The following is a 27,433-nucleotide window of genomic DNA, read 5'->3' as shown; positions in this document are numbered from 1 at the left end:
AGGTTTTATATAAACACCTGAGTAAGGGCCCAACTGGGGTCCTGAGTTTGGACAGAATACAATCATCAGAGCTAGGTATTTTGCCCTTGGGTACAAATGAGTTTATAGAAACTGATCACAGAAATAAGGCGTTTTATTTTCTTATTTATTATTATAAAAGATGATGTACAGAGGGGTTAGAGTTCCATAAGTCAGGCAGAGTACATGTTTTTCAAGAACAAGATCAACCCTTTCCTTGCTCCCTCCCAGTTTTTCCTCCTATCCCTACCCATAAGTTGTGTAGTTCATTTTCAACACAGTGTCTAGTGAGTACCTATATTCTGGTTTTTAAAATCTGGACCAATGACACATGCCTGTAATTCTACCCACTCAGGAGGCTGAGATCTGAGGATTTTATTTTGATGGAAGTGAAGCTGTGAGTCAAGTGATAAAATGCCAGCCTTCAGCAAAAAAGGCTCAGGCAGGGACAGTCCCCAGGGCTTGCACATGTATGAGGGTGTACACACACACACACACACACACGAACATCGAGCTATATTCAATGAAACAGCATCTTACCCTTAGCCCACCAACCCCCAAGTAGTGATAAACTCTTATTTCTTCTGTAGCTTCCCAATTTTTCTCTAAGCACAAACAAGTGGGAGTGTATGTTTTAGTTCTTCTGACTCTTAGTGTGCATTGTGTATCATCTTGTTTCATAGAGATACTTTATATGATCACAGTGAAGGCTTGCCTATTTATTTTGCTGCCACATAATACTCCATTGTGTGGCTTTACTAATGTGTGTATAAGGAATAGGTGCTCTAACACAGACACCTGGACTACTTTCCAGTCTTGTGCTATAGTAAACACTGGTGATGTTAGCGACCTGTTTGTTCACTGTCATCCCTTAAGGGCAAGAAGTTTAGCTTAGTCCCTGATACTTCAGCTTGACATAACAGCAAGTGCTCAGTGAACAGCTGTTGCATAAATGGATGAGAAACACCTTCTTTACTCTTCTACTCTCAGTGCCTGCTCACCAATCATTCCACTGCATGAAGTAGTCATATAGAAGAATCTGTGAAGTAAAGGAGAAGGCAAGCTAACCAGAGCCTCCATTTCTCCCTTATAAACAGTGTACATGAATAACCAATGCATGTTCTTACATATGAGTATTTTATGTACTGGCAGATTGACGGTTAGAGATACAATTCTCAGAGGATTAGCTGAATCAAATAACTTAATTTTGATAGGTTATTGCCAAATACCCTCCAGAGGGATTATACCATTTTTATTCTTAATTTATTGGCAGTACTGGAGTTTGAATTCAAGGTCTTAAGTTTGCTAGGCAGGTACGGTACCACCTCAGCCATGTCCCCAAATCTTTCTGGCTTTGTTTTTGTTATGGCTTTGTTTTGTGCTGGTCCGATGGCTTGAACTTAGAATCTGGGCACTGCCTGTGAGCTTTTGTGCTCTATGCTAGCACTCTACCACTTGAGCCACAGCTCCACTTCCAGCTTTTGGGGATTTTTAATTGGAGATAAGAGTTTCATGGACTTTCCTGCCAAAGCTGTCTTCAGATCATGATCCTCAGATCTCGGCCTCCTGAGTTGGCTTTGCATTGGTTTATTCCAAGACAGGCTCTTACTTTGTCTGTTTCAGCCTGGGCTATGATCAAACCTCAGTACCAGACACACATTCAGAATTTTAATGGTATAAAATTTGTACATGGTAATTACTAACCATTTTCTTTTTTTTTTTTTTTTGCCAGTCCTGGGCTTGAGCTCAGGGCCTGAGCACTGTCCTTGGACTTTCTTAAGGCTAGAGCTCTACCACTTAAGCCTCAGCACCACTTCTGGCTTTTTTTTTTTCTTTTCTATATGTGGTACCAAGGAATCGAACCCAGGTCTTCCTGCATGCCAGGCAAGCACTTTAACCACTAGGCCAAACTCCCGGCCCCTTACTAACCATTTTCTAATGTTAAAAAATACCATTATATATTGTATACACATTTATTTATTTGAAATAGGAAAAGGAAGGGGAAAAACAAGATGATTGAGAGGGAAATAGGGACAAAAACATGAGAGGGGGTATCAATGTGTGAGAAGTAATGCACTTACTACCTAATGAATGTAACTGTAATCCTTCTTACATTATCCCAACAAAAAAAAAAATACCAAAAGGGAAGGGGGGAAAACCAAATGATTGGGAGGTGATGGGGGGAGGGAAATGGGGACAAAAACATGAGAATGGGTTATCAATGTGTGAGAAGTAATACACCTACTGCCTGGCAAATGTATCTGTAATCCCTCTATACATTACCCCGACCAAAAAAAAAAAAAATTAGGGGCTGGAGACATAGCTTTATGGTAGAGCACTTGCCCAACCTGTCAGACCCTGAATTCTAAAGCCAGCAATTAGAGAAACTAAAACAACAGTAAAACAAAATTTTAATATAAATTTAACAGTATGTCTCTGAGCAAAGAACAATTCATCAGGCAGCATTCACATCAGAGTCATCAAAAACATGAGCAGTGAGCTATTACAGGCAAAACACAGAAGCAAAGTACAAAAAAAAATTCTGACTCATTACAGATAGACTTACCTTATTTGAGCATGGTGTGATGTGATATGTACCTTACTCAGGCCAAGTCTCAGAAACTGGCTCAAGCTTGGCTATTTGTAACAAGAAATAAGCAGTACTCATATATTGGGTTTTTAATTCTTTGTACATTTTAATGAGTTTCATCATGACATTTTGTTCATTATATACGAACTTTGATTCTATTTACACTCTCTGAGCTGCATAACTTTTTTATTTGCTAAGTTAACACTGCAGTTCATTAGATAAGAACTGAAAGTCAGACTAATGGCCTCACACATGATAAGAAGCCTCAAAAGAAGCTAGCTTCCAGGTTCTAGCCAAGATATTAATTTTCCTATTTAAATGTGTTTTATTCTTTCTGCCTAATTGCTCTGTTCTGGTCTTCCAATGCTGTCTTGGTGAGATGAGCTCATACAATTATGTAAGTCAGGTAATATGCTCATTAATAAATTTCACTAAACCCTGTTATAGAACCTATTCTTGGTGAGTACTTCTGTCTCTATGAATTTGACTATTTTAGGTACAACATCTAAATGGAATCATTCCATATCATCTACTTTTTACTTGTGTATTTTGTTAAGCTTCTTTCAAGTCTATTATTTTCTTTATCATTGTCATTTTCTTTATCATTGTCACTTGCCTGTTATCTGTGAGGGTGTTCTTTCTATGTTTCTCTGGAGATATAATTACTTGTGGCTTCTACCAGCCTGGTTTAATCTTCTGTGTGTGTGTGTATCTGTCTTGAGGCTTGATCTCCACCTGAGCACTCTGAGCTTAAGGCTAGCATTCTACCACTTGAGTCACAGCTCCACGTCTGCCTTTTTGGTACTTCACTGGAGATAAGAGTCTCTTGGGGCAGGGAGCATGGTCTAGTGGTAGAGTGCTTGCTTAAAACGCATGAAGCCCTGGGTTTGATTCCTTGTTACCACATACACTGAAAAAAAGCCAGAAGTGGTACTGTGGCTCAAGAGGTAGAGCAATAGCCTTGAGAAAGTCCAAGGGCAGTGTCAGGCCCTGAGTTCAAGCCCCAGGATTCGAAAAAAAAATCTCTTGGATATTTCTTCCCAGGCTGGTTTAAAATCTTGATCCAAGCTGGGTAACTGTGGCTCATGCCTGTAATTTTAGCTACTCAGGAGGCTGAGATTTGAAGATCATGGTTTAAACAAAATCAGCCCAGGCAGAAAAGTCCCTGGGAGACTCTCATTTCCAATTAAGCACTCAGAAGCTGGAAGTGGCCCTGTGGCTCAAGTATAGAGCACTGGCATTGAGCACAAAGAGGCTCAGGGATACCAACTAGGCCTTGAGTTCAAGCCACACAACTGACCAAAAAAAAAAAAAATCATCAGATCTTAGCCTCCTGAGTAACTAGGATTGCAAGTGTGAGCCACCTGGCAAGAAACCTTTTTCAATTACTATGCCTGGTGAGCAGGCATACTAAAATCACCACAATCTATTAAAGAAATAGGTGGTAGCGGGGCTGGGAGTTTGGTCTAGCATGCATGAAGACCAGGGTTTGATTCCTCAGTACCAGAACTGGTGCTGTGGCTCAAGTGGTAGAGCTCTAGCCTTCAGAAAGAAAGCCCAAGGACAGTGCTCAGGCCCTGAGCCCAAACCCAGGACTGGCAAAAAAAGAAAAAAAGGTAGGGACTTACCCCATTTGCCTGTGTCCTACAGTGGTACTTTCATTGGTCCTTAGGCTATTTTAATCAATGAGCATGCCATTTTCAAGGGCTAAAAGGGAGAATAGTTTATGAGTTAGGAATTCTCAATCTTCTCTTTGATTCTATAAATATATCATCTTGTTCTGTTAAAGCATTTGGATCTGCTTTTTAAATGTGCCCAACAGAATGCTACCAGTGGGCTGGGAATTTGGCTTAAGTGACAGAGCACCTACCTAGCAATCACAAGGCCTAGAGCTCAAACCAGAGTGATGGGAATGCCATCAGTTAGTTTCTCCAACTCATAAAGTATACAAGAGTTGGTAAAGAATAAAACTCCTAGAGATTGTGTCACTACAATCACAAAATATTAAGAAATCTTCTCGCCTTCACCTCAGAGAGAGAAGCAGCTCTTTGTTGCTTAGAGATTAATGTGTCTTAGTATGACAATATGAGTCCTGTTCCAATTCCACACTGGAATTCTATTTACTATTCATATTTTTAAAAACCACAGAATTATTTATATCTCAACTTACCTCGCATAATTTACACTTACCCAGAGTTTGTAATTGGCAACTTAAAGATCAAATAAAAAGGATAACTGGGCATATCGCTGTAGTAAACTTTGAACTGGTTTACACATTGCTGCACAGTTCTAGATACCCACTTTAGGCAGTCAGCTACTTATGGACTTGATTTAAAGACTTGTTATAGGTTACAGGGTACTGCTTTTCCCTAAGGTTAGAAGCCTGCTAACCCTCCTCCATATCTTCCCATTTTGTACTCTCCCAATTTTAACCATGGTATCTCCACACAGAATGGGTTTCTTTTCGTTGCGCTTTTGCTGTGCCACTTGAGCCACGCCCCTATCCTTACTTTTGTTTTGTTTTTAGCAGATTTAGGGGAGAAACAGAGCTTGAGAAGGGTCTGACGGTCGGGCCAGTTGTTTTGCTTCCTCAATAATCTCCTTAAATAAGTCTCGAATTTGAAGTTGTCAAGAAACTCATAGAGGTGTGTTGGGGGGGAGAGGGGAAGAGATCGATCCTAAAGTATTCATTCAAGTAAACCGAAAGAAAAGAGTAAAGCAGACTAGGAAAATGGGATGATAAGAAGACAGGAAAGAAAGAAAAGGACGGGCCATGGTAATGACGGCGTGCTGGAATTACTGGAGGAGGCCAGCCGCAGACGGAGTCGGAGGCGGCGCCAGCTCCTCTGGCCCGCTCCCCACGTACCCGAGAGACCCGACCCAGGTCCCCCAAAGCTGCGGACTGCGCCACGTCTGAGGAGCCGCAGGAGGAAAGGGGAAACAAAGTCCCCCGGGGAGGCCGGGCCGCGCCGCGTCCGGGTGAGGCTCTTCCGGCCTGCCCTCTACGCTTCAGTCGGTCAGCGGCCCCCGCTCGCCCCATCAAGACCCACTACCTCTCCCCAGCAACCCACCCGGCTCAGCTCCGCCAGACGCCGACTTCCCTCCGTCAAGCGGGCGGTTCCCAGAACTGACGGGGGAGTGGGCGGGGCTTGTGGTCACGTGGGAGAGCGGATGGCCAATGGGGGCGCGGCACCGGGCTGTAGCCCTCGGCGCGGCGCCGCTGTAGGGCAGTCGCACTTGGCGGGCGTGGAGGCCGCTGGTGATCCTCCAGGCGTTGTCACCCGTGACTGGCCGCCGGGAGACCGGCCGAGGGAGCGGGGTCCTCGGAAGAAAGGCGAGGGACCACCCCACTACATCTGCCTCCGTCCCGCCACGCCTTCGCCTCGTCCCGCTCCAGGACCTCGCCTTTCTCTTCAGACCCGGCCATGGAGCGACAGGTCCTGAGGCTCCGTCAGGCGTTCCGGGCCGGCCGGCCGCGACCCCTGCGGTTCCGGATGCAGCAGCTCGAGGCCCTGAAGAAGATGGTGCAGGAGCGCGAGAAGGACATCCTGGCGGCCATCGCCGCCGACCTGTGCAAGGTGCGCGCCCCGGCGAGAGGGGCCCGGGACGCCGGCCTGGGCCGCCCAGCTCGGAAACCGCCGTGTGCTCAAGCCTCGCCGCCCCTTCTCGCCCTCCCCTCCCCTCCTCCTCATTCCCCCCCACCTCCCCGGTCTTATCCTCCTCCACCCCCCACGCTTCGCCCTTTCTCCCCCACTTCTTTCTCTCTTTTCCTCCTTAACTTCGCGTTACAAAACACTGTGGGAGGACCTGTGGGTGTGGGCTGCTCGGTCAGCCCTGTTTATTTGTGCACTGTGGACCTACATGAGCTTCCTGGCATCCTAGGAACAAATTGTCTTTTCCTACGCTTGCCCAGTTTTTTTTTTCTTTTTTTTTTTCTGGTCCGTTTCCTTACCATTTGCAGGAATTTATTGCATATGCTGAGTATCAGTAACTTATCCATTTGAAAGATTGCATGTCTTATTTTTTTTTTAAAGACAATGATTTTTTTTATTTCTTCAGATTTTCTGTCGTGACTGTACTGTTAGGTGTGTGCTCCTGAAACACTGATACCTCTCTGGACCTGTTAAAATGCACATTATGGTTAGGTCGGTCTAGGGTAGGGTCTGAAATTACAAGTTTCTCACAAGGTCCCAAGTGATATTGAGCTGCCTCTTTGGAGAGTACACCTCGAGTAGCAAAGTTTTAAGTAGTGTTTAAGGTTATCACTATATTCTGTATTTTCTAACAATATTGTTTTCATTCCGTTTTTTTTACTCTCTCCCACTCTGTTTTGTTTGTTTTCTGTTAGTACTGGGGTTTGAACTTCAGACCAGCTTGCTAGGCAGGCATTCTTGTGAGCCACACTCCTAGCTCTTTTTGTACTGTTTTGTTTTTACTGATGGGGTCGGAGGTTGACCTCAGAGCCTCATGCTTATTAGGTAAATGTTCTACTTGAACCATGTTTCCAAGCTCCCCCTCCCCTTTTTGTAAATTTTTTTGCTCAAGTTGACCTGAAACCATGATCCTGCTGATCTCAACTTCTCATATAGCTTTAATGATAATCATGTACTACTGTGTCCAGTTATTAATGGGAAGAGGTTTCATGTGTATTCCTTGGCTGGTCCTGAACTGTGATGCTCCAAATCCCAGCTTCTCAATTGTTTTTACTTTTTATGTGCATTCCATGAACAGCAAAGACCTTCTTTGGGGTTATGATTCTCCCTTTCCCACTCAAAGACTATGTCAAGGAGTGAGAACAGTAGCTCTTAAGATTTTAGTATCCATAAAATTTCCTATAGAGTACTTTCAGTGGAGAGAAATGTAAAACTAGATCAATGAAATGGGGTAATTGTGGCTTAGGAAGGCTGTGAATCATTTATTCATCATACATCAAATTTTATGTGAATATGTATATATACATAGCAAGCATATATACAAATATATGTATATAGATAGACTGCTTTGTTACTGAGTTCCCTGCCCTTGAGAGTTTTATCGTGGTTGAAAAGCAGAACACACACCCAGATAAAATGTGAGAATAATTATAGAGTGGTATATTAAGGATGCTATAATAAATGTAAGTCAAAAGCATAATTGCTATAGTATACAAAATGTAATCAAAGCCAGCCATTATTAATCAGGCACATCATCCTAAAGAAGATAATGTTAAAGGACTCAAATAAGTAGAAATGATTTAAAGACATGGACTGTATTAAAACAGGAGATAGCAACTCCTTATTGAGAGTGTGGAGGGTGTAGAAGGAAGGAATCTAGATGACAAACCAGGTGGTCTAGTAATATAGCTGGGCTGAGATTTTTGACATAGTGAGCCAAATGTATCATACTCATTGTAATTTTCTTCTACCAGAGTGAATTCAACGCCTACAGTCAAGAAGTCATCAGTGTCCTTGGGGAAATTGATCTTGTGCTGGGGAATCTTGCTGAATGGGTTACTGCCAAACCAGTTAAGAAGAATCTACTTACCATGATGGATGAAGCTTATGTTCAGCCAGAGCCCCTGGGAGTTGTACTGATTATAGGAGCTTGGAACTATCCCTTCCTGCTCACCATACAGCCGCTGGTGGGAGCCATTGCTGCAGGTCTGATACCAACTTCTGTCTATACATCTTTTCACGAGGGCATTTCCTTTCATGTTGGTTGTAAATTAAGGATAGTGACCAATTAAGTTTACTTTCATGATTTCCCTTGGTTGACACTAGCAATGTACTGAGAACTCATAAATATGCACATATCTTATTATTATTATTATTTTCTATTTTGCCAGTCCCTGGCTTGAGCTCAGGGCCTGAGTACTTGTCCTTGGACTTTCTCAAGGCTAGAGCTCTACCACTTTAGCCACAGCACCACTTCTGGCTTTTCTGTGTATGTGGTACCAAGGAATGGAACCTGGGTCTTTATGCATTCTAGACAAGCATTCTGCCACTATGCCAAACTTGCGGCCCCAATATGCACATATCTTTTAATAGCTAATGAGAAGATTTGCATGCTTTTTTTTTTTTTTAAGTACCTGAGGAATGAGCCTGTAAGGGCAAGAGGCATGTAATTAAACCAGGAGACCCAAGACTTTAGAGTCAATCATCCATATTCTAATGTGGTTTCAGTTACTAATTCTGTCCTTGGATGAAGCAATTCTATCTGACCACTTTCTTCATTCCAGCAAGGGTTCTGAGAAAGTTAGCTTGTGCATATACAAATCCCAAGCAATTAGTACTTTGGAGGATCTAGATCAGCAACTTATATTGACATAGCCAATTTGCTCAATAATTTCAGGGCAAAGGGAAGAAGTCAAGCCAAAGTAGAAGATAAATAACAGAAAGCTTAGAAGAGTAGGAAAGGCTGATTGAGCCTGTTCTCTATGTTCTAGAGATAATAAGAACTAAGGAATTAGCAGTTTGGAAGGAAAAGGTGAAAAGAAAGTAAGATGAACTCTTATGCTCATTATGAGGAAATCAGAATTTAGAGCTGCAGAACAATTAAAGTATTGTCACTGATGATCTCTTTTGTCCTACTACAATAACTTATATTCCCTTTGTAAGCATTGATTTGGAAGGTACTAAAGTTTCTCAGGTATTAGATGACACTGTTCTGCTTTTTACTTTGTTTAGGAAATGCTGTGATTATCAAGCCTTCAGAATTAAGTGAAAATACAGCCAAGATCTTAGCTAAACTTCTCCCTCAATATTTAGACCAGGTAAGAGTATCTTGACCCATCTTTAATATAATTTGTTTTTGTTTTTTTTTTTTTGTGGAGAACACATATTTGATTGTGCTCCTAGTGTATGTCTTTGCTAGCTAAGACATGGGCAATATTTTCTTTCTTTCTTTCTTTCTTTCTTTCTTTCTTTCTTTCTTTCTTTCTTTCTTTCTTTCTTTCTTTCTTTCTTTCTTTCTTTTCCAGTTCTAGGGCTTGAATTCAGGGCCTGGGCACTGTTCTTGGGCTTTCTCAAGGCTAGTATTCTACCACTTGAGCCATACTCCTGTTCCCTGTAGGCAGTTTCTTAAGCTTCCACCAATTGGCTTAAGAAAAGAAGTTCCAAAATACACAGTTGTGGTTACACAGTGTATACTTGGACTTCAAAAATATTACCACTATTTACAGATCTTCTACCATTTGGCATTTCGAATTAGTCTTTATTTGCACTAACATATGATTTTAGAAATATTCATTTAATAAATTAATCACTGATGAATACTACCATATTTTTTTTCCTGATAGTGTCTTTTGTCCTAACAATATCTTACTGTATTATTGTATGAGTACTTCTGCTTTTACAAAGGGCATGTCTGTGGACTGAAAACTATAGAAAGAAAGTGACCTTCTGGAGGCCAGGAGTTTGGCTTAGTGGTAGAATGCTTGCCTAGCATGCACGAAGACCAGGGTTCAATTTTTCAGTACCACATACCTAGATAAAAGCCGAAGTGGTGTTGAGGCTCAAGTGGTAGAGCTCTAGCCTTGAGAAAGTCCAAGGACAGTGCTTAGGCCCTGAGCTCAAGCCCAGAACTGGCTAAATAAATAAAGATAAATTAAAAAAAAAAAGTAAATGACCTTCTGAACTAGCAGGTGGATCCTCGCTCTGGGTTAAAGGGCTGGCATTTATGAGTATCAAAGTCTGAATAAGGAAACAATCTCAGCTTTAAGATGGTTTATCTTTTTATCTGAGTCAGAGATTCTCATGCCTTCCTAGAAGAAGTATGTGAGACTGCTGAGTTCCACATGGAATTGCTTCAAGAAGCCTTCATTTTATGTTCAACAAAAGGCAACTTTAAAATGTCCCACATATTTTACAAATTAGATTATAATTGCCTTGAGGTAAACTATGGAATAATACTGTCCTCCTTGTGATCTTATCACTGTTACAGCAGCCACAGAAACATTTTGTTCTAATGGCTGTGATTGTCTACTCCAGAGGTGAAATGGAATACAGTGATGTGTCATAGATTATGTAGGACTTGAAACCAGAAAACTGAAGGATCCATTGTCCTGCATTTATCTCTCACCAGGGTAAAGTCTTCAATAGTTGACTCTATCTATCTGGAGGAGGGGGAAGAGATAGTTATGTACCTGCTTCTGTTAGCTTAATGGGAGATCATATATGATATATAAATGTATATAAATGAAGCCACAAAAAAAAAAAAAGACTCAAGTGGCAGAATGCTAGGCAAGCAAGTAAGAGCGAGGCAAGTGTGAGGTCCCCTACACCAGTATAGACAAAGAAGAAGAAGAAGAAGAAGAGGAGGAGGAGGAAAACTTGAGATGTATTCAGTTAATCTATAAAGCAAATGAAAACTAGTTAACTTCTCACAGAGCAGGAGATGAAATGCAAACATAAGCCTACAAGCCTATTGTACTTTATGCAACTCAGAATTTTTGATATCTCCTTGTATCTTTCTACCTTGCTCTTGAGCCAGGCAAGTGTGAGGTCCCCTACACCAGTATAGACAAAGAAGAAGAAAAAGAAGGAGAAGGAGAAGGAGAAGGAGAAGAAGAAGAAGAAGAAGAAGAAGAAGAAGAAGAAGAAGAAGAAGAAGAAGAAGAGGAGGAGGAGGTGGAGGAGGAAAACTTGAGATGTATTCAGTTAATCTATAAAGCAAATGAAAACTAGTTAACTTCTCACAGAGCAGGAGATGAAATGCAAACATAAGCCTACAAGCCTACATGTACTTTATGCAACTCAAAATTTTTTGATATCTCCTTATATCTTTCTACCTTGCTCTTTGTTCTTAGTTATTTTTCCTGCTATTTCTGTTCAAAGTATTTTCTTGTAGAATAGCTGCCAGTAGTAGCATAATTGCATATAAAGGGTCAGTTCACAGAAGCTGTGTTATTCTTCCCAATAACAGGCTCAGTAGCTTTTCTGAAGTCACATAGCCAGTTTTCAGTGGACCCCAAATTCAGTATAGATATACTTCAAAAGCAAGGGCAGCTAATTGCTATAATACTAGTCTCTCAGAAATCTGAGATTTGAGGATTGAGGTTGGAAGCTATCCCGGGCAGATAAATCTGTGAGATTCTTATCTCCAATTAATCACCCAAAAGCCATAAATTGAGCTGTGGCTCAGGTAGTAGAGCATTGTCCTTGAGCAGAGAAGCTCAGGGGCAACACCTATATTCTAATTTAAGTCCCAGGACCAGCATACATGCACACACACACACACACACGCACACATGCACGCATGCACGCACACAAAAGAAAATGCAGCCTAAGGGCCATGTAAGGCCTATAAAATCATTTGGAAAATAACAAGATAGACATATATTCTTTTTGTGGACTTTCTAAGGATGTTTGCCTGTATTGATAATTTTGTATCTCAAATGATGTTACAAAAATCCAAATGTCCCTTCATAAAACTAGTTTCCCTACTCTGTTAAAGAAACTGGGACTTGTCCTGTGAGTATTAACACTTTTTAATCTAAATCCTACACATCTTACCATCCTGGATCAAATATTGACAAGCTTATACAGAAAACATTGGACTCTCTTAGTCAGCTTCATATGGACTGAACATTCCCATGTGCCAGTAAACTTTATGTCTTCCACTTGTTCTTGGTCCTTCCCTGTCCTGTTCCTCATAAGGAATGGTCTTAATCTCCTGGTTTTACAGAACATTATGTTTATGTTGAAAAAATTGTTGATGTTTGATGATAGGGCTAATTTGGCAACATAAGAATTTATGTTTCCTTTCCTTTGAGGACCTGTATGCTGTTATTAATGGAGGTGTTGAGGAAACCACAGAGCTTCTGAAACAGAGATTCGACCACATTCTCTATACAGGGAACACTGCTGTTGGAAAAATTGTTATGCAGGCTGCTGCCAAGCATCTGACCCCTGTGACACTTGAACTGGGGGGGAAAAGTCCATGTTATATTGATAAAGATTGTGACCTGGACATTGCTTGCAGGTGAGCTGGCTTACCTAGTTTTAATTTTTCTCTCAACACAGTGGAAGCTTTTCCTAGACTGACAATATTCTTTACATTTGAACCCCATGCCTTATAGCTTTAAGATACATCAAGCTTTGAGGTTTTATGTGCTCAAAAGTAACAGAAGTCTTTCATAAACTCCTTTGGTGCCACTGTTGGAAATAATGAGCCACGTACTTATCCTTAAAAATTTTAGATATCATGTGGGAACATAAGTTTTGTGGTCAAAATATAAGGATTTTGAACTAATGTTGATTCAAGTTGTATTGTCTTTTTTTTTTTTTTTGCCAGTCCTGGGCTGGAGCTCAGGGCCTGAGCACTGTCCTTGGACTTTCTCAAGGCTAGAGCTCTACCACTTGAGCCTCAGCACCACTTCTGGCTTTTTTTCTATGTATGTGGTACCGAGGAATCGAACCCGGGTCTTCATGCATGCTAGGCAAGCACTTTAACCACTAGGCCCAACTCCCGGCCCGCAAGTTGTATTGTCTTATCGTATTGTCTTTTCAAAGTGCTGCCAGTTGAAAAGGGAAGCATTGTGTTTACAAATCTGTTTTGAAATGTTTGCCAAAATTTTGGTAGTATCTTTAACAAAGATGTTTGTCTCCAGAAAAAAGAAATTTTAGAAAACTTTTTTCTGTTCTTAAGCTTACAGATGGACCACGACATGAGAAAGGGTATCAATGTATATGAAGTAATGCACCTTCTATCTGGTGAATATAATGTAACCCTTCTATTAATTACTATAAAAATATATGAAAAAAAAGATTACAGATAAATCTAGCTAGAGATTTTACCTAGAGTTTTTTCCCCACCTCAAGCCCCAGTGCTAGGAATTTGAACAGAGGACCTTATATGTTCAGCCTGTAGACTATCACTGAGTTACCACTGTGTCCTAGTATCTTGGTAAGAAATTTTGATATTTGACTGATGGATGATGCAGGAAGTAAATAATTCAAAGCATTGTGTATACTTAATAGACTCTTAAATCCTCAAGTGAAAGGCTATTATGTTCATTTGTTAACCAAGATTCTTTGTTGGGGGGTGAGGGAGGGTGGGAAACAGCCTGTATTACTCATCTTAACTTTGAATGGCATCTTGCAACAGGAAACTAGAAAATAAAAGGTTTCAGGTTCTCTGCTAAATCAGGTTTAACTATCAGGAAGTGGCAGAGCACGGAATTGCTTCTGTACTCTAGAAGATGTGCCTTTCTTTCTTCTTTGGAGATGAGCAGCCAATGAGCAGGTGGAAAACTAGATCAGGGTTCCTAAATTGAAGCAGTCACCAGAACAAGAGACCCTCAGCTGAAGAATGTTGGGTCATGTCCATTCAAAGATAGGGTTTTTTCAAAGAGGAGGAAAGGTCCTCACAGAGGCAATTGGTCACAAATAGTGGCTAAATCCTGCTTTATATCAGGGTATCTTACCAGCAAGTCCTAAAACCACACCAGGATGAACTAAGCTCTTAGCAGCCTTTTTGCTGGAGAAGAGAGGGAAAGAATGTTGAGGCTGTTCTCTTTTGCTGATAGTAGGCAATGGTTATCATTGCTTATCAAGTACTATTTGCCAAGCTGCCTTGAGTGCCTTCTTGTTACTTAGAATATTCTATGTCTGTTGTAAAATACATTCTAAGTTGTACCAACTAATTTAGAGATGAATTTGCTTTTCATTTTGCCAGTATTAGGATTTGAACGCAGGTCCTCATGCTTAATAGGCAAGTGCTTTACCATTTGGATCACACATACACACACCATCCCTTTTTGATTTTAGCTATTTACTTATTGAATAGCATGTCACGTTTTTACCTGAGGTTGGCCTCAGACCTAAGTTTTCCAATTTACGTTTCCTAATAGCCAGGATCACATATGTTTGCTGCTGTGTGCAGCTTGTTGATTGAAATGAAATCTTGCTAACTTTTTTACTATACTGGCTTTACACCATGATCCTTCTAATCTCTGTCCCCCAAGTAGCTGGGATTATTGGTGTGAGCCACTATTCCTGGACATTTTTTTAAATTATTACCAAATACACACACACACACACACACACACACACACACACACACACACACACACACGTTGGAAAGTGTTCAAATGACACTGAAGTATATAACCAGTGAAAATTTCACCTAATTGTATAGTTATTTTATTCTCTGAGTATTGTTATGGTTTTGGGTTTTTTTACCCCTCAGACGCATAACTTGGGGAAAATTCATGAATTGTGGTCAAACCTGCATCGCTCCTGACTACATTCTCTGTGAATCTGCCCTCCAGGATCAAATTGTACAGAAGATTAAAGAAACCTTGAAGGTCTGTGTTCAGCCCCTACGGTCTCCTAATTTCAGTAGTGTAAAAAGTCATATTAACTGTTCACAGACAACATCCTCATTTTTTCCTCTGGGAAAATTTAGTAGTATAGGTGACTAAATTAATCTATTAGCTAATTAAAAGTATAACTCAGTAAATTTTATAGAATATCTAAAGGGAGTATGATAATGTGGCCAATCCCTGGAATATAACCAGGCATGTTGGCCATTTTGATTAAGGTTATCAGTTCTTCTATGTGTAGAGGTCCTGGAATGGCTAATAGCTTTAAAGAGTAAGTTAAGTATCTACTTAGAGTGTACCCTTTCAACGGTTATCATACTTTTAGGTAAACATCTGTAAGAGGGAAACAAGGCTATATGGCAGCATACTAAACTAAGACTTGAAGGAAACATATAATTTAAGTTGCTAGAAAAGAATTGGATGATTATCTATTAGTGAGTTTAGTGGTAGGAAGGAGATGTTTAGCCCCTTTGCTGAAAGAAATTTTTGGAATAACTCAGAACCAGAAGCATGGTCAAGCAATAGAGCAGCTGCCTAGCAAGCACAAAACTCTGAGACCAAACCCCAGTATTTCATAGGGGGAAAGAAAGCATATATATATATATTATATGTATAATATATATATATATAAATTCAACCAATGTTAATTTAGCACTAGAAAGAGGGATCAAAGATATAAATGAAGCCAGGTGCTGGTGGTTCACGCCTATAATCCTAGGTACTCAGGAGGCTGAGATCCGAGGTTCACAGTTCAAAGCCAGCCTGGGCAGAAAAGTCCATGAAACTCTTATCTCCAATTAACCATCAGAAAACTAAAAGTGGCACTGTGGCTCAAAATGGTAGAGTGCTAACCTTGAGCTGAAGAGCTCAGGGACAGTTTCAGGCCCAGAGTTAAAGCCCCATGACTGACCAAAAATTAATAATAAAAATAAAGGATTAGTGTATGATCAAAGACTGTAAATTATGTGCCAGGAAGTTTAGGGAGACAGGGCAAGGTGTTAAGGTCTTAGTGGAATTTAGACATTTGTGATGGAACTAAAGGTGGACCCAGAAAAGCAGAATATACAAGTTTCCCCATTCACCCTAAGGAAGGCCCATTGGTGGACTGCAAGAGAGCCATGAGAACCTGGAACTATGGAAAGTGATAGATGGGAATGAAAATGCTTTATTTTCTTATTCTTGATCTGCCAAAAAGTTTGTTCTTACTACTAATCTACTAAATTACTTGAGTAGGGTATTGAATACTATGAGTATATAAAACCTGGTCAGTTTTTAAATATAAGTATGTTTTTAATTTATTAAAGAAATCGAAATATAGGTCTTGGTGACAATTAAATACTCATTCCTTCCAATAGGAATTTTATGGAGAAGATATCAAAGAGTCTTCTGATTATGAAAGGATCATTAACGTTCGTCATTTTCAGAGGATAAGGCGTCTGCTTGAAGGACAAAAGATAGCTTTTGGTGGGGAGATGGACGAAGCCACGCGCTATATAGGTAATAAGAGAGTCTTTCTATGGGAAGGTGGCAATTTTGCAGTTCCAGCTAATACTGCTGTTTATGCAAACTGTTGTCCGTGTATTCTCATATAAATGACAAAGGACTGCTTTTTACTATACTACTTTACTTAAAAATTGTTTTAAATGAATGCATATATATATATATATATATATGCCTAAGTAAGAAATTTATTCTCCTAAAATGAGAGTGTGTTAGGCCAGATCGTTCAGTGGCTAAGTAATACCACTTACAAACAAAAAAGTCTGTAACCCTAACTACTCCAGAGACTGAGATCTGAGTATGAAAGTTCGAAGTCAGTCTGGACAGAAAAGTCTACAAGACTATATCTCCAATTAACCAACAAAAAAGCTGGTCTGGAGTTATTGCTCAAGAGGTAAGTGTCAGCTGTGAGCAAACACACACACACACACTCACACTTACTCACTATACTACTATTCTTCCTATCCTGGTCCCCCCACCCAAGATCAGGACTTGAACTCAGGTTCTAACACTCCCATGCCATAAGCTAGTGCTCTACCATGTGAGGCACACATCTAGCCCTTCTTCCTATTCTCAGAATGATAATATGGCCCATTTCTAGATTTCTCATCTCCAAGAGGAAGTGTGGTCATGATTTTTTAGTCTAATTCTTTCTTCTGAACTGGTACTGAACTGAGTCTGTGACTATGCAGAGGAGGAGAGGACCAAACTGAATTAGTTCTATGCCTCTGGGAAGTCTTGGGTAGTAGATTGGAGAATAGCTTATCTACCCTGATACTAAAATAAGTCCTCCAGTGCTAAGATAATCTAGTAGAAATCCCAGGTAAAGACAGAGTCTGGGAGCCAGGAGCGTGGCCCAGTGGTAGAGTGCTTGCCTAGTATGTATGAAGCCCTGGGTTTGAGTCCTCAAATATGCACATAAAAAAGTCAGAAGTGGTGCTGTGATTCAAGTGGTAGAGTGCTAGCCTTGAGGAAAGCCCAAGGACAGTACCCAGGCCCTGAGTTTAAGCTCTAGGACTGGGAAAGAGAGATGGTGGGGGGGGGGGGGAGAGACGGTCTGTTGGTTGTCAGATATTCTCTTACTTGAGAATCCAGTTTGTTTATGGATAATCATACTGACCAGTGGTTAGCATTGGCATGGATGTTGGAACACAAGTTTTTCTGGCATCCCTTTGCCCTCCTTTCCCAATAGAAATGAGCTCAGGTTTGGAGAATCTTATTTGTCTACCTAAAGGTGTTTTCCTTTTTTTTTTTGCCATCCTGAGGCTTGAACTCTGGGCCTTGGCTCTGTCCCTGAGCTTCTTTCGCTTAAGACTAGTGCTCTACCACTTGAGCCACAGTTCTACTTGGCTTTTTCTGAATAGTTTATTGGAGATCCGAATCTCAGAGACTTCCCTGCCCTGGCTGGTTTCAAACTGCAATATTCAGATCTCAGTCTCCTGAGTAGCTAGGATTATAGGTGTGAGCCACTGGTGCCTGGCTGTTTTCTTACTCTGAAACACAGTTGGAATGAAAGTCAGTGAGGTGATATGCGTGAGAGCACTTGAATTAAGAAGAAAAAGCATTGATTTCACTCACTAAAGACCTGTCTTGTATGCCCAGAAAGACCTATTCATAGGATATAAACTCTAACTCTATATGGCTATGAACATATATGAATAAAATGCACTAAGTATATTTTTGTCTTGGTCTGCAAGAGATCCTTTGATTCACTTTGTTTGGAGACTCGATGTTTCTAGTTTAATCACAATCTTGTGATATTTATTTATCAGCGAGTGTGAGGAACCAATGCACCAGTGTAATCCTTGAGTGGGAGAAAGGTTCATAGGAGACCTGATAGAGCAAGTTGTGAGGGTTGCCCTTTTTTTTTTGGTGGGTTATGGGGCTTGAACTCTGGGCCTGGCACTGTCTCTTAGCTCTTCAGCGCAAGGTTACCACCCTGCCTTGAGCCACAGCCCGACTTTCCGTTTTTAATGATTAATTGGAGATAAGAGTCTCAACGGACTTTAGTGCTGAAGCTGGCTTTGAACCGCGATCCTCAGATCTCAGCCTCCTGAGTAGCTAGGATTACAGGCGTGAGCCACTGCACCTGGCTAAGGTTGCCTTTTTTTTTTTTTGCCAGTCCTGGGTTTAAGCTCAGGGCCTGAGCACTGTCCTTGGATTTTTCTCAAGGCTAAAGCTCTACCACTTGAGCCTCAGCACCACTTCCGGCTTTTTCTAATTATGTGGTACCAAGGAATTGAACCCCGGTCTTCGTGCATGCTAGGCAAGCACTCTACCACTAGGCCAAACTCCCGGCCCTAAGGTTGCCTTTTTTGTCTTCTATTTATTTCATTTATTTTCCTTTCAGCCCCAACAATACTTACTGATGTTGATCCTGAGACCAAAGTGATGCAAGAAGAAATTTTTGGGCCAATTCTTCCAATAGTGCCTGTGAAAAATGTAGATGAAGCCATACACTTCATAAATGAACGCGAGAAACCGCTGGCCCTCTATGTATTTTCTCATAACAATAAGGTGAGCTTTACAGAGAATTGCACACTATCTTGAGTAACTGTCTTAAGATATGTTTCTCAGTTATTGTAAAGCAAAGATTGGCTTTATTTCAGCAAATGACTGCATCCCTAGTTTATCTTAGGTAATGAGGCCCTGGGGTTATCAGTGTACTCTTTCTCCTACTCCTGGAGGTTAGATCTGAGTCTGCTGGGATGAGTATCTTAAGTCTTTTGTCACATAAACACCACTTTTGTAATTCGAAGACTGATGTATACCAGCATTCCATGCTATTGTGTCCTGCATCCTGGGTAGGGTAAAGACCTCGGTGCTGTTGATATCTTAGATTTCAGTTTCTCAAAATCTTTATTGTTCAAGTGGTAGACCATTATCACCTGTGACTTTCTGCATGGCTTGCTTCACATGGTTAAGTGATTGGCAGCTTCCTTGTGTATAGCAGGATCCCTCTGGAGGAAAAAATAGGAAAATGAGAAAGGGGAAGATAGGACCAGTTAGTACAAATTTATTAGCCAGATATGTTCCAGAGAGCTTTGGATGTTAAGTGTGATCATTTTTAGCGCTTGCCAGACTTTTCAGGTATAGATAATTGTAGATATTTGAAGAGAGATGTATGCATAGGGTTTTTAAGACCAATTTAGAGCAACTATGGACATTTAAAGCAACTATGGATAATGAACTGGGAGCCCTGAAGCCTGAGTATATTGGGTACATTCACCATGAAGAACTTGCAAGTACTTGTTGGCACCCAGGAAAATGACATTTAACAGTCTGCTCTTATTGGCCTTTTTGAATCTTAGGCTAACCAACAATGTATTCCTTCAAAAATATGATTTTAAATTTTGGGGGCACTGGTAGCTTGCACCTATAATCCTAGCTACACAGGAGGCTAAGATCTTAGGATCAAGGTTCAAAGGCAGAGTGTAAACAGAAAAATCTGGGAGACTTTTATCTCCAATTAATTACCAAAAAGCTAGAATTTGGATATGTGGCTCAAGCAGTAGAGTACTAGCCTTAAGCTGAAAAAGCTCACAGACAGCATCCAGGCCCTGAGTTCAAGCCTAGAACCAGCACAAAAAAAAAAAGATGCTAAATCTAAAATCTTACATTTTGCATTTCTACAGATGAACATGTACGTATTAATCATATGCTATAATTTAGAGCAGAAAGTAATAATTGGAAAGTAATTTTTATTTTTCATTTTATTTTTTATTGTCGTGGAAAGTAATAATTTTTAAGGATCAGAATATTGTCTGAACTATACCCTATTTAGAAACAAAACAAAACAAAAACTTTAGCTGCAGTTCTGTGGTACCTCCACTCTTGATAGTGACTATATAAGTAGGCCCAAAGGTTCAGGATAACCTTCCTCAATATACAAGTTGAAATGCTGTATTATTGTTTCAGATTCCAATTTTTTTTGGAGGTTCAGGACAACCTCCCTCAATATACAAGTTGAAATGCTGTAGAATTGTTTCAGATTCCAAATTTTTTTGGAGGCCAAGATTGGCCTCTAATTGGTGATCTACTTTAGCCTACCAAGAGCTAGAAATGACAAGTGTGTATCACAATGGTAACCTCCTTATACAAATATTTGAAAAAAAATGTGTGTGTGTATATATATATATATGTTATATTTATTTTTTTCTTAAAGTGTAAGCTACCTCACCCAGCTTAATTGCGATTTTTTTTTCAGATTTTGGAATATTGGAATATTTACCTTGTACACATGTTCTAAGCATCTTAGATATGGGACCTAAACCTAACCTCAAAATTTAATTCTGTTTTACATAGTTATATAAATATGTCCTGAAGGTAATTTTACACAGTATTTGTTTAGTATTTGCATGAAAAAAGTGCATGAAAAACCCATGAAAGAAGTTTCATGGTGTGGAATTTCCTGCTTATAAGATCATGTTGGGATTTTGGAGCATTTAGGATTTCAGGTTTTCAGGTTAGGATGTACAACTTTTACTAGATGGGCATCTGAGAAGTCAGTATATCAATCATGTTTGCTAAATGAACCACAGTTTAAACTTAAGAACTCATAACTGGAACACAAAGCCACCATTTGTGTCCTTAGAACACATTCACATATTTGAGGAATTGTAAGAGCTTTCTGAATGAACGGGTCACTAAGCCTTTGCTCTGACCTGGACACCTTTGTCTGTTCTTAGCTCATCAAACGGATGATTGATGAGACATCCAGTGGAGGTGTCACAGGCAATGATGTCATCATGCACTTTGTACTCAATTCCTTGCCCTTTGGCGGAGTAGGTAAGTAGCCACTTTCTCCTGCTTATAGTAAGCTTTCATAAGGCATTTGTGCAGGCTGTTGTGTAGCTATCAGGGCGCTATCCCTGAACTCTTCAGTAGTGCTACCACTACAAACCTTGGGCTTTAGGTATGCTGGGCAAGCACTCTACCACTAAACAACCTTTCCAGCCCAAGGTTTTCTTTTTTCTTTCATTATTTCTTCCAGATATACTAGAGAAATCTCTAAAGATTTTGATTAAAATTTATTTAAATCTAATAATTATTTAAGTCATTAAAATTATTTAAATCTAATAATTATTGTGGAAAGAATTTTCATCTTTGAAATGTGGACTCTTAAGAAGAACAAGTTCTGTCTTATTTATATACTGTTTTATATCTGCACATAAAACTTGATAGTCTCCTTCATGTCAATTCTCACCTAGTATTTTCACTTTATGTTAAGGTACTATTTAAGCAGTCAGCACACTTATCTTCCTGGTTCCCTCCTATAGTGATCATACCTTGGGCTGGCCCTTCCTCTGCCCTCCTTTACAGTCAGCGTTTCTCAGGGTTCTATCCTAGGTCTTTTCTTGAACCAGCCATGCTTCCTGAATGACCCCCCATCCCTCAGCCTCAGCTTCCACTGAAACATTGGAGATTCACTTACAACCCAGCACCAGTCAACTCCAGTCTATCCTACAGTCACCCTGCCCTCCAGCACTGTGGTTCCTCTGCTTACCACATGCTTCTCCCCCTTGTACCTGTCAGTCTGTGGTCACCTACTGCATTACAGAAGTGAAACAGTCACAGAGCACAACCTCCTAAAAGGCAGATCTTATTTGCTTATTCTCAGTTGTGGGCTTGGAGAACAAGTGGATGAGTGGGGCCATGGATGGGGCATGTAGCATTTAGACTGATCCAAGTTCACATTCTATCTTGCTCTTTACCAGCCATGTGACTTTGTACAGATTAACTAACTGTAAACTCCTTTACTTCTCTGGCTGGAAACTGAGCTAGGAACACACAGTACAGTTGGGTGGTTGTGAGAGCCATCGCAGACATCCATTTAAACTCCCTAGCATAAGGAGCACCATAACCTTAGAAGTGCTACAGATCCTTACTATGTTCCTGGATAACATCTCGGTAGAATGAGAGGGCAAAGTTGGGAAAGATTTCCTGAAAAGATACTTTGCTAACATAGAAGTAGGATAGGGTCACCCCTGTAACCAGTACTCATTTACAGTGAATCTGTTTTGTCTGTTCTTTTATTGCAGGTTCTAGTGGGATGGGAGCATATCACGGAAAGCATACTTTTGACACCTTTTCTCATCAGCGTCCCTGTTTATTAAAAAGCTTAAAAAGAGAAAGTGCTCACAAACTCAGATATCCACCCAATAGTCAATCAAAGGTGGATTGGGCAAAATTCTTCCTGCTCAAACAGTTCAACAAAGGGAAAGTTGGGCTCCTATTGCTCACATTCCTGAGTGTGGTGACAGCTGTGCTTGTCAAGGTGAGTCCCCTTTCCTCTCAGAGCGCCAGTCTTCTGGTTATATTATTTTGAGAGTGCCTTGAGAGTGGTTTCATGAATTACTAATTCTACCAAGTCTCTACATTAGCTTCTAAACTCTCAGACAGAGTTGGTGGCAGTCTGGCTTGATGCTTGTCTGGCCTGCTGACCAGCTACAAGTTTTGGCTCACAATCATACCCTCTTGTTTATTTACTGCTTTCAGATCCTGCTTGCAGAATCCTGTGCTGTCTAACCCTCTAGTCTTTTTGGTATTTGTCTTTCCTGTTCTGTTTTTGTTTGTTCTTAAATATTCATGAAATCAGCATGTCATGGGGATGGTGGAGAAAATTCTGTGGTAGGTGACAGTGGTGCTAAAACAGGTTTGGTGAGGGTTATTCCATTAGGGATGAGTGTTTTCCCTCCCAAGTTGACTACCAGATAAAGTTTGCCTTTGGTGATTGGTTATCTTATGTGTGGGCTTGTAAAGAGGTCTTTGTGTTAGCTGCTTCTTCCAGGTGGTTTGTGCAACTCTGGGGTGAGTGAGCAAATCAAAACAGCATGGGGAGCAGCAGCTATGCCATTTGAGCACTCAGCCAGTCAGCTGAGAGGTCTTGAAAACAATGACCAGGACAGTGAAGACTAGCCATGCAAGAGAAGCAAAAGATTTAATGGAAATAGCTGTGTGTATATATCTGTCTATTTTTTTTTAATTGGGAAGGGAGTTGATTCATCTTAGAGTAACACAGTTCTGGTGGGATGGGGGATAACAGTTGCATTTGTAATCCTTTGGGTTTTCTCAGAAATACCAAGCTGTGCTGAGGAGAAAGGCCCTGTTGATTTGTCTGGTAGTTTACAGACTGCATTGGCCCAGTGAACAGTGATGAACAGATTTCAAACCCCTGCTCTGTCTGTTAAGAGTGAGGTAGGAATTCCTTTGTTTTCTTTCTTCCATGGAGAGTGGGCCAGGTTGGGTTATGTTTTGTTTTAGTTGCTTATTTTCTACAGCTGGAGGCTTAAAGAGTTTTTTTTTTTTTAAAAAAGAATGTTTAACATCCATCTCTACACATTTGGGACTTTATCTAGAGTGTCCAAGTTTTAAAATTCACCTTGCCCACAGCTTTAAAAGGGAGTTGTAGGTTCTGGTTCCTAATGATGTAAGAGAAATACATAGCCAGGCTGGGTCTAAGTGAAGTCTATATCATCATTTCTAGTAAAGAAGAGCCACTATGAGCCTCATTCTTCCCTAGCCACTCAAGTCTCCTGGGGGAATGGCCAGCTACTTCCAATCTGTAGTCACCACATAGACACTGAGCTTTTCAGTTAATAACTTGAAAATAATTTTGAAATCTCTGCATTGTTTTAATCTTTACAAGTTTGACTTTGGAATTCATGATGGCAATTCTGTAGTGAATCAAGGTCGAGTGTGCAATGTAAGAGCTTTCTACTCTTGTTTCTCAATGTTCCTGAGGGCTGGAGATGTGGTCATAGACAGACTTGGGTCAATCTGTAGTTATTGCAGTTATTAATCTGCTGGAGACATTGGTCATCTACTTTGATGTACATTTTCCTGCTTTGTTGGTAGAGAATTTCTCAGCCCTCACAACAATGCAACTGAGCTGAATCTGTACATCAAAGATTTGCCTGTCCCAAGAAGACCCACTCAGGTGCAGTCCACTAGGCCAAGCAAGTTTAAGTTTCTTAAAGGGATTGGGAAACAGATCCTCCTGTGTTGGGGTCTAGTGAAGCAGCAATATATAAAAGCCTTTAGCTGGAAACAAAAACATGGGGGCTTGATTCTTGACTTGGTTATTGACTTAAGACTGAGCAATCAATCTTTTCTAAGCCCACTCTTGGGCCTTTGCTGCAGAGTGACAGGGTCAGGTGTTTCCCACGTCAATTTCACCTCTCCTTTTCCATTTTAAGTATGACAGGCTGGTGTGTTTTTGGTTCATATGTTTTCATTCAGTGTAGGGCCTGGTGAAGATGGTTTTCTTTGGCACTTTGCTGCTCCTCTTTCTTTTCTCTCACCTTTTAAATCCTCTTGCCAGTCATCTTTTATTTTAAACAATCAGGTCTGAAACTAAATTATTTACTTGTCTTTTTTGAGTACATATTGGATTTTTTTAATGGAGACATAGTAAGTTTGCATATTTGTGGAGTACTCTTATACTGAACATGTAAAGATGAGATCAGATTATCACTCCACACGCTACTTTGTGTTACAAACATTCTCAGTTCTCTTTAAGTTATTTTGAAATACACCATTGTTGTCAACTATAGTTTGAGAATCTTTACTGTAATTGTAAGTATTTCCACGGAATAGCTTTTCCTCACTTAATAGTTTACGGGTTTTGTTAATAGAATAAAATGTTTGGATTTTATTCCGTTAATTTTCTTCAGTAGAATCAGAATGGATTTGGAACAAAAGCCCACAAAGTAAAGTTTAAATAAAGCTTATAAGCTACAGAATGCAATGGTCTAGGTCTTTAAAGGTGGAGAAACCAGGTTTGTTGCTTGGTGCCATGGGCCCTTTGACACTGAAATGTAGTGTTTGCACCTTGATGTGGTAACAGCACTTCTTCCACTTAATGAGGATATTGTTTTCATTACCGCATGTGCATTTTAGAGACAGGTCTTCAGATTTCATGCAGAGACTTTCCTACTTATGGTATCAGGATAATAATTGAGTATTTTCAGCTCCTGCGTCCACTCTGTTATCTCTTGAGTTTGGACAGAATACAATACTGGTAAGCTTACCTTGTTATCATAATTACTGAGAAGGTAAAACCCTTAATCTCCACCTGAGACTACATTCACTTAGAGGGACAGAAGCCTCTTTAGACAATGCATTTAAAGTCTCTTGTGACATGATGTATTTGTTAAGCTTACATTCTAAGACTGATTGTGAATGGGTTATATATTTGTTTGCTTGTTTGTATTGGTTTTAGCAGTACTAGACTTTGAACTCAGGGCTTGCTAGGCAGGTATTCTACCATGCCCTATCCCTCTGGGGCTTCTTAAACCAGCAGAATAACTGAATCCCTTTCTCCTCTCTCCAGGCTATATACTACTGAAGAATGATCCTGTTCAACCTTCTAATTGTCTCTACTGAATCATTTCTCTACTAAATGATTAATGAACCAATTATTTTCAGATCCTACCAAAACCAGAAAATATGCAGATTAACTGTAATCAAACCTATGTCATTGCTAGTCACCATTAATATAGCCTACCATTTCAGCCAAATCTTAACATTCCCTAATAGTGAGGTTATTCAGAGAAGCTGTTCTAAATTGTGCATTAAGGTGAGAATATGTTAGACTCAATCTAAGCTCCTTGGAGATAGATGTAAGGGTGCCGGGGCCAACCGGCAGCAAACCAGGGTTCGCAGATTGGGGTTCCTGAAAATAGGGGGCAAGAACTAGGAAGAAATAGAAGAGAGACAGACACACCGGGTCCGGGATTTCCACAGTCCAGGTAAAGACTGCCGTGTTTATTTTTCACTCCAGCTTCTTCCCTCCTCCAGACCCAGGGAACCTCCAGGTGTTACATTCATATGGTAAATCTCAGGTCATTTACATAGAATAGGGCCAGAAAACAATAAGACAATAAAGCCATTGTCTGATGCAAGTCAAGGTACAATTTGATTCCACTCTGGCTCCCAACATAAGGGAGACAGAGAACCTTCTCAGCGACTTTTTTGTTCCAATTCATAGGACATTGACCTCTGCCCCTACTGCCACCATTGTTTGGTGAAGCTTTCTATAGTCAACACTGTCCAGAGCTACCATTTGTCTTCTTTAATCTGGAGACATGAGGTTGCATCTTCCTAGCTCTCTGAGGTTTAAGGAAGTATGGGGAGAGGGTGGGAAGAGAGTTTTTCTTCATCCTTTGGACTTGAACACTTGGTCTATAGGAGTCATTCATGTTGTGGACAGTATGTTGAGGTTGTCCACAAATGTTTCTAGTGACTAATACCACTCAGAACATCTTGTAAATCCTGTCATTTATTTGATGTTTTGAGTTCAGAATTCTACATGTTATAAAACCTAACTGGCATTTTTAATGTTATAATAAAAGTATTAAGGGCTGGGAATGTGGCTCAGTGGTACAGTGCTTGCCTAGCATGCATGAAACTCTGGGCTTGATTCCTCAGTACCACATAAACAGAAAAAGCCAGCAGTAAGGGAAGGGGAGAAAACAAGTTGAGGGGAGTGGGTGGGGGGAAGGAAATGGAGACAAAGGGGTATCAATGTGTGAGAAGTAATGCACCTTCTATCTGGCAAAAATAACTGTAATCCCTCTATTAATTACATTGCTTAAAATGTGCAAAAAAAAAAAAAAAAGAAAGAAAGAAAGAGCCAGCAGTGGCATTGTGACTCAAGTGGTAGAGTGCTAGCCTTGAGCAAAAGAAGCTCAGAAACAGCATCTAGGCCCTGAGTTCAAGCTCCAGGACTGGCAAAAAAAAAAAAAAAAAAAAAGGATGAAAACAGTGGTTCTTGCAGTGATACAGACCTGTAGTCCTGGCTAAAGTGGAGGCTGAGGCCCTAGGATTGTTTGAGCCCAGGAGTTTAAGGCCAGCCTGACAACCATAGTAAGACCCTATCACTACCCTATTCCCCCCACCCCACAAAAAAAAAATACCTCTTAGGACCCTAAAGTTGCAAGTTAGTAGCTCTTCAAATTTCTTATTTCTGTAGCACAGTGCAAGTAAATATCACTCTTTTCCAACTTCAGAGAGATCTT

The 27,433-nt window shown here is 40.4% G+C and overlaps 1 protein-coding gene and 1 long non-coding RNA gene across 3 annotated transcripts; one reads left to right on the top strand and one right to left on the bottom strand.

Moving 5' to 3' along the window:
* Positions 1-563: 563 nt before the first annotated feature.
* LOC150050863 (uncharacterized) lies at positions 564-5,736 on the bottom strand. Of its 2 annotated transcripts, none has more exons than XR_016538268.1 (3): positions 5,680-5,736; positions 4,237-4,315; positions 564-1,057 (listed from the first exon to the last, which is right to left on the bottom strand). It is a non-coding gene; the product is annotated as an uncharacterized LOC150050863 (long non-coding RNA). The 2 variants fall into 2 exon arrangements; XR_016538267.1 differs by lacking the exon at positions 564-1,057 and adding an exon at positions 1,991-2,655.
* Positions 5,737-5,840: 104 nt separating this feature from the next.
* Aldh3a2 (aldehyde dehydrogenase 3 family member A2) lies at positions 5,841-26,039 on the top strand. The gene is made up of 11 exons (XM_090349439.1): positions 5,841-6,186; positions 8,016-8,247; positions 9,274-9,359; positions 12,360-12,568; positions 14,777-14,894; positions 16,268-16,409; positions 18,763-18,929; positions 21,101-21,200; positions 22,454-22,689; positions 23,488-23,609; positions 25,747-26,039. Exons 1-10 carry the CDS (start codon positions 6,034-6,036, stop codon positions 23,566-23,568), a joined length of 1,524 nt encoding a protein of 507 aa, XP_090205565.1. The 5' UTR covers positions 5,841-6,033; the 3' UTR covers positions 23,569-23,609; positions 25,747-26,039.
* The last annotated feature ends 1,394 nt before the right edge of the window (positions 26,040-27,433 follow it).

The sequence above is a fragment of the Megascapheus bottae genome, chromosome 17 (genome assembly GCF_031878675.1).
Source record: "Megascapheus bottae isolate mThoBot1 chromosome 17, mThoBot2.hap1, whole genome shotgun sequence".
NCBI classification, from domain to species: Eukaryota; Metazoa; Chordata; class Mammalia; order Rodentia; family Geomyidae; genus Megascapheus; species Megascapheus bottae.
Note: the sequence above shows the minus strand (reverse complement) of the source record. Positions and strands in the feature narration are given on the sequence as shown.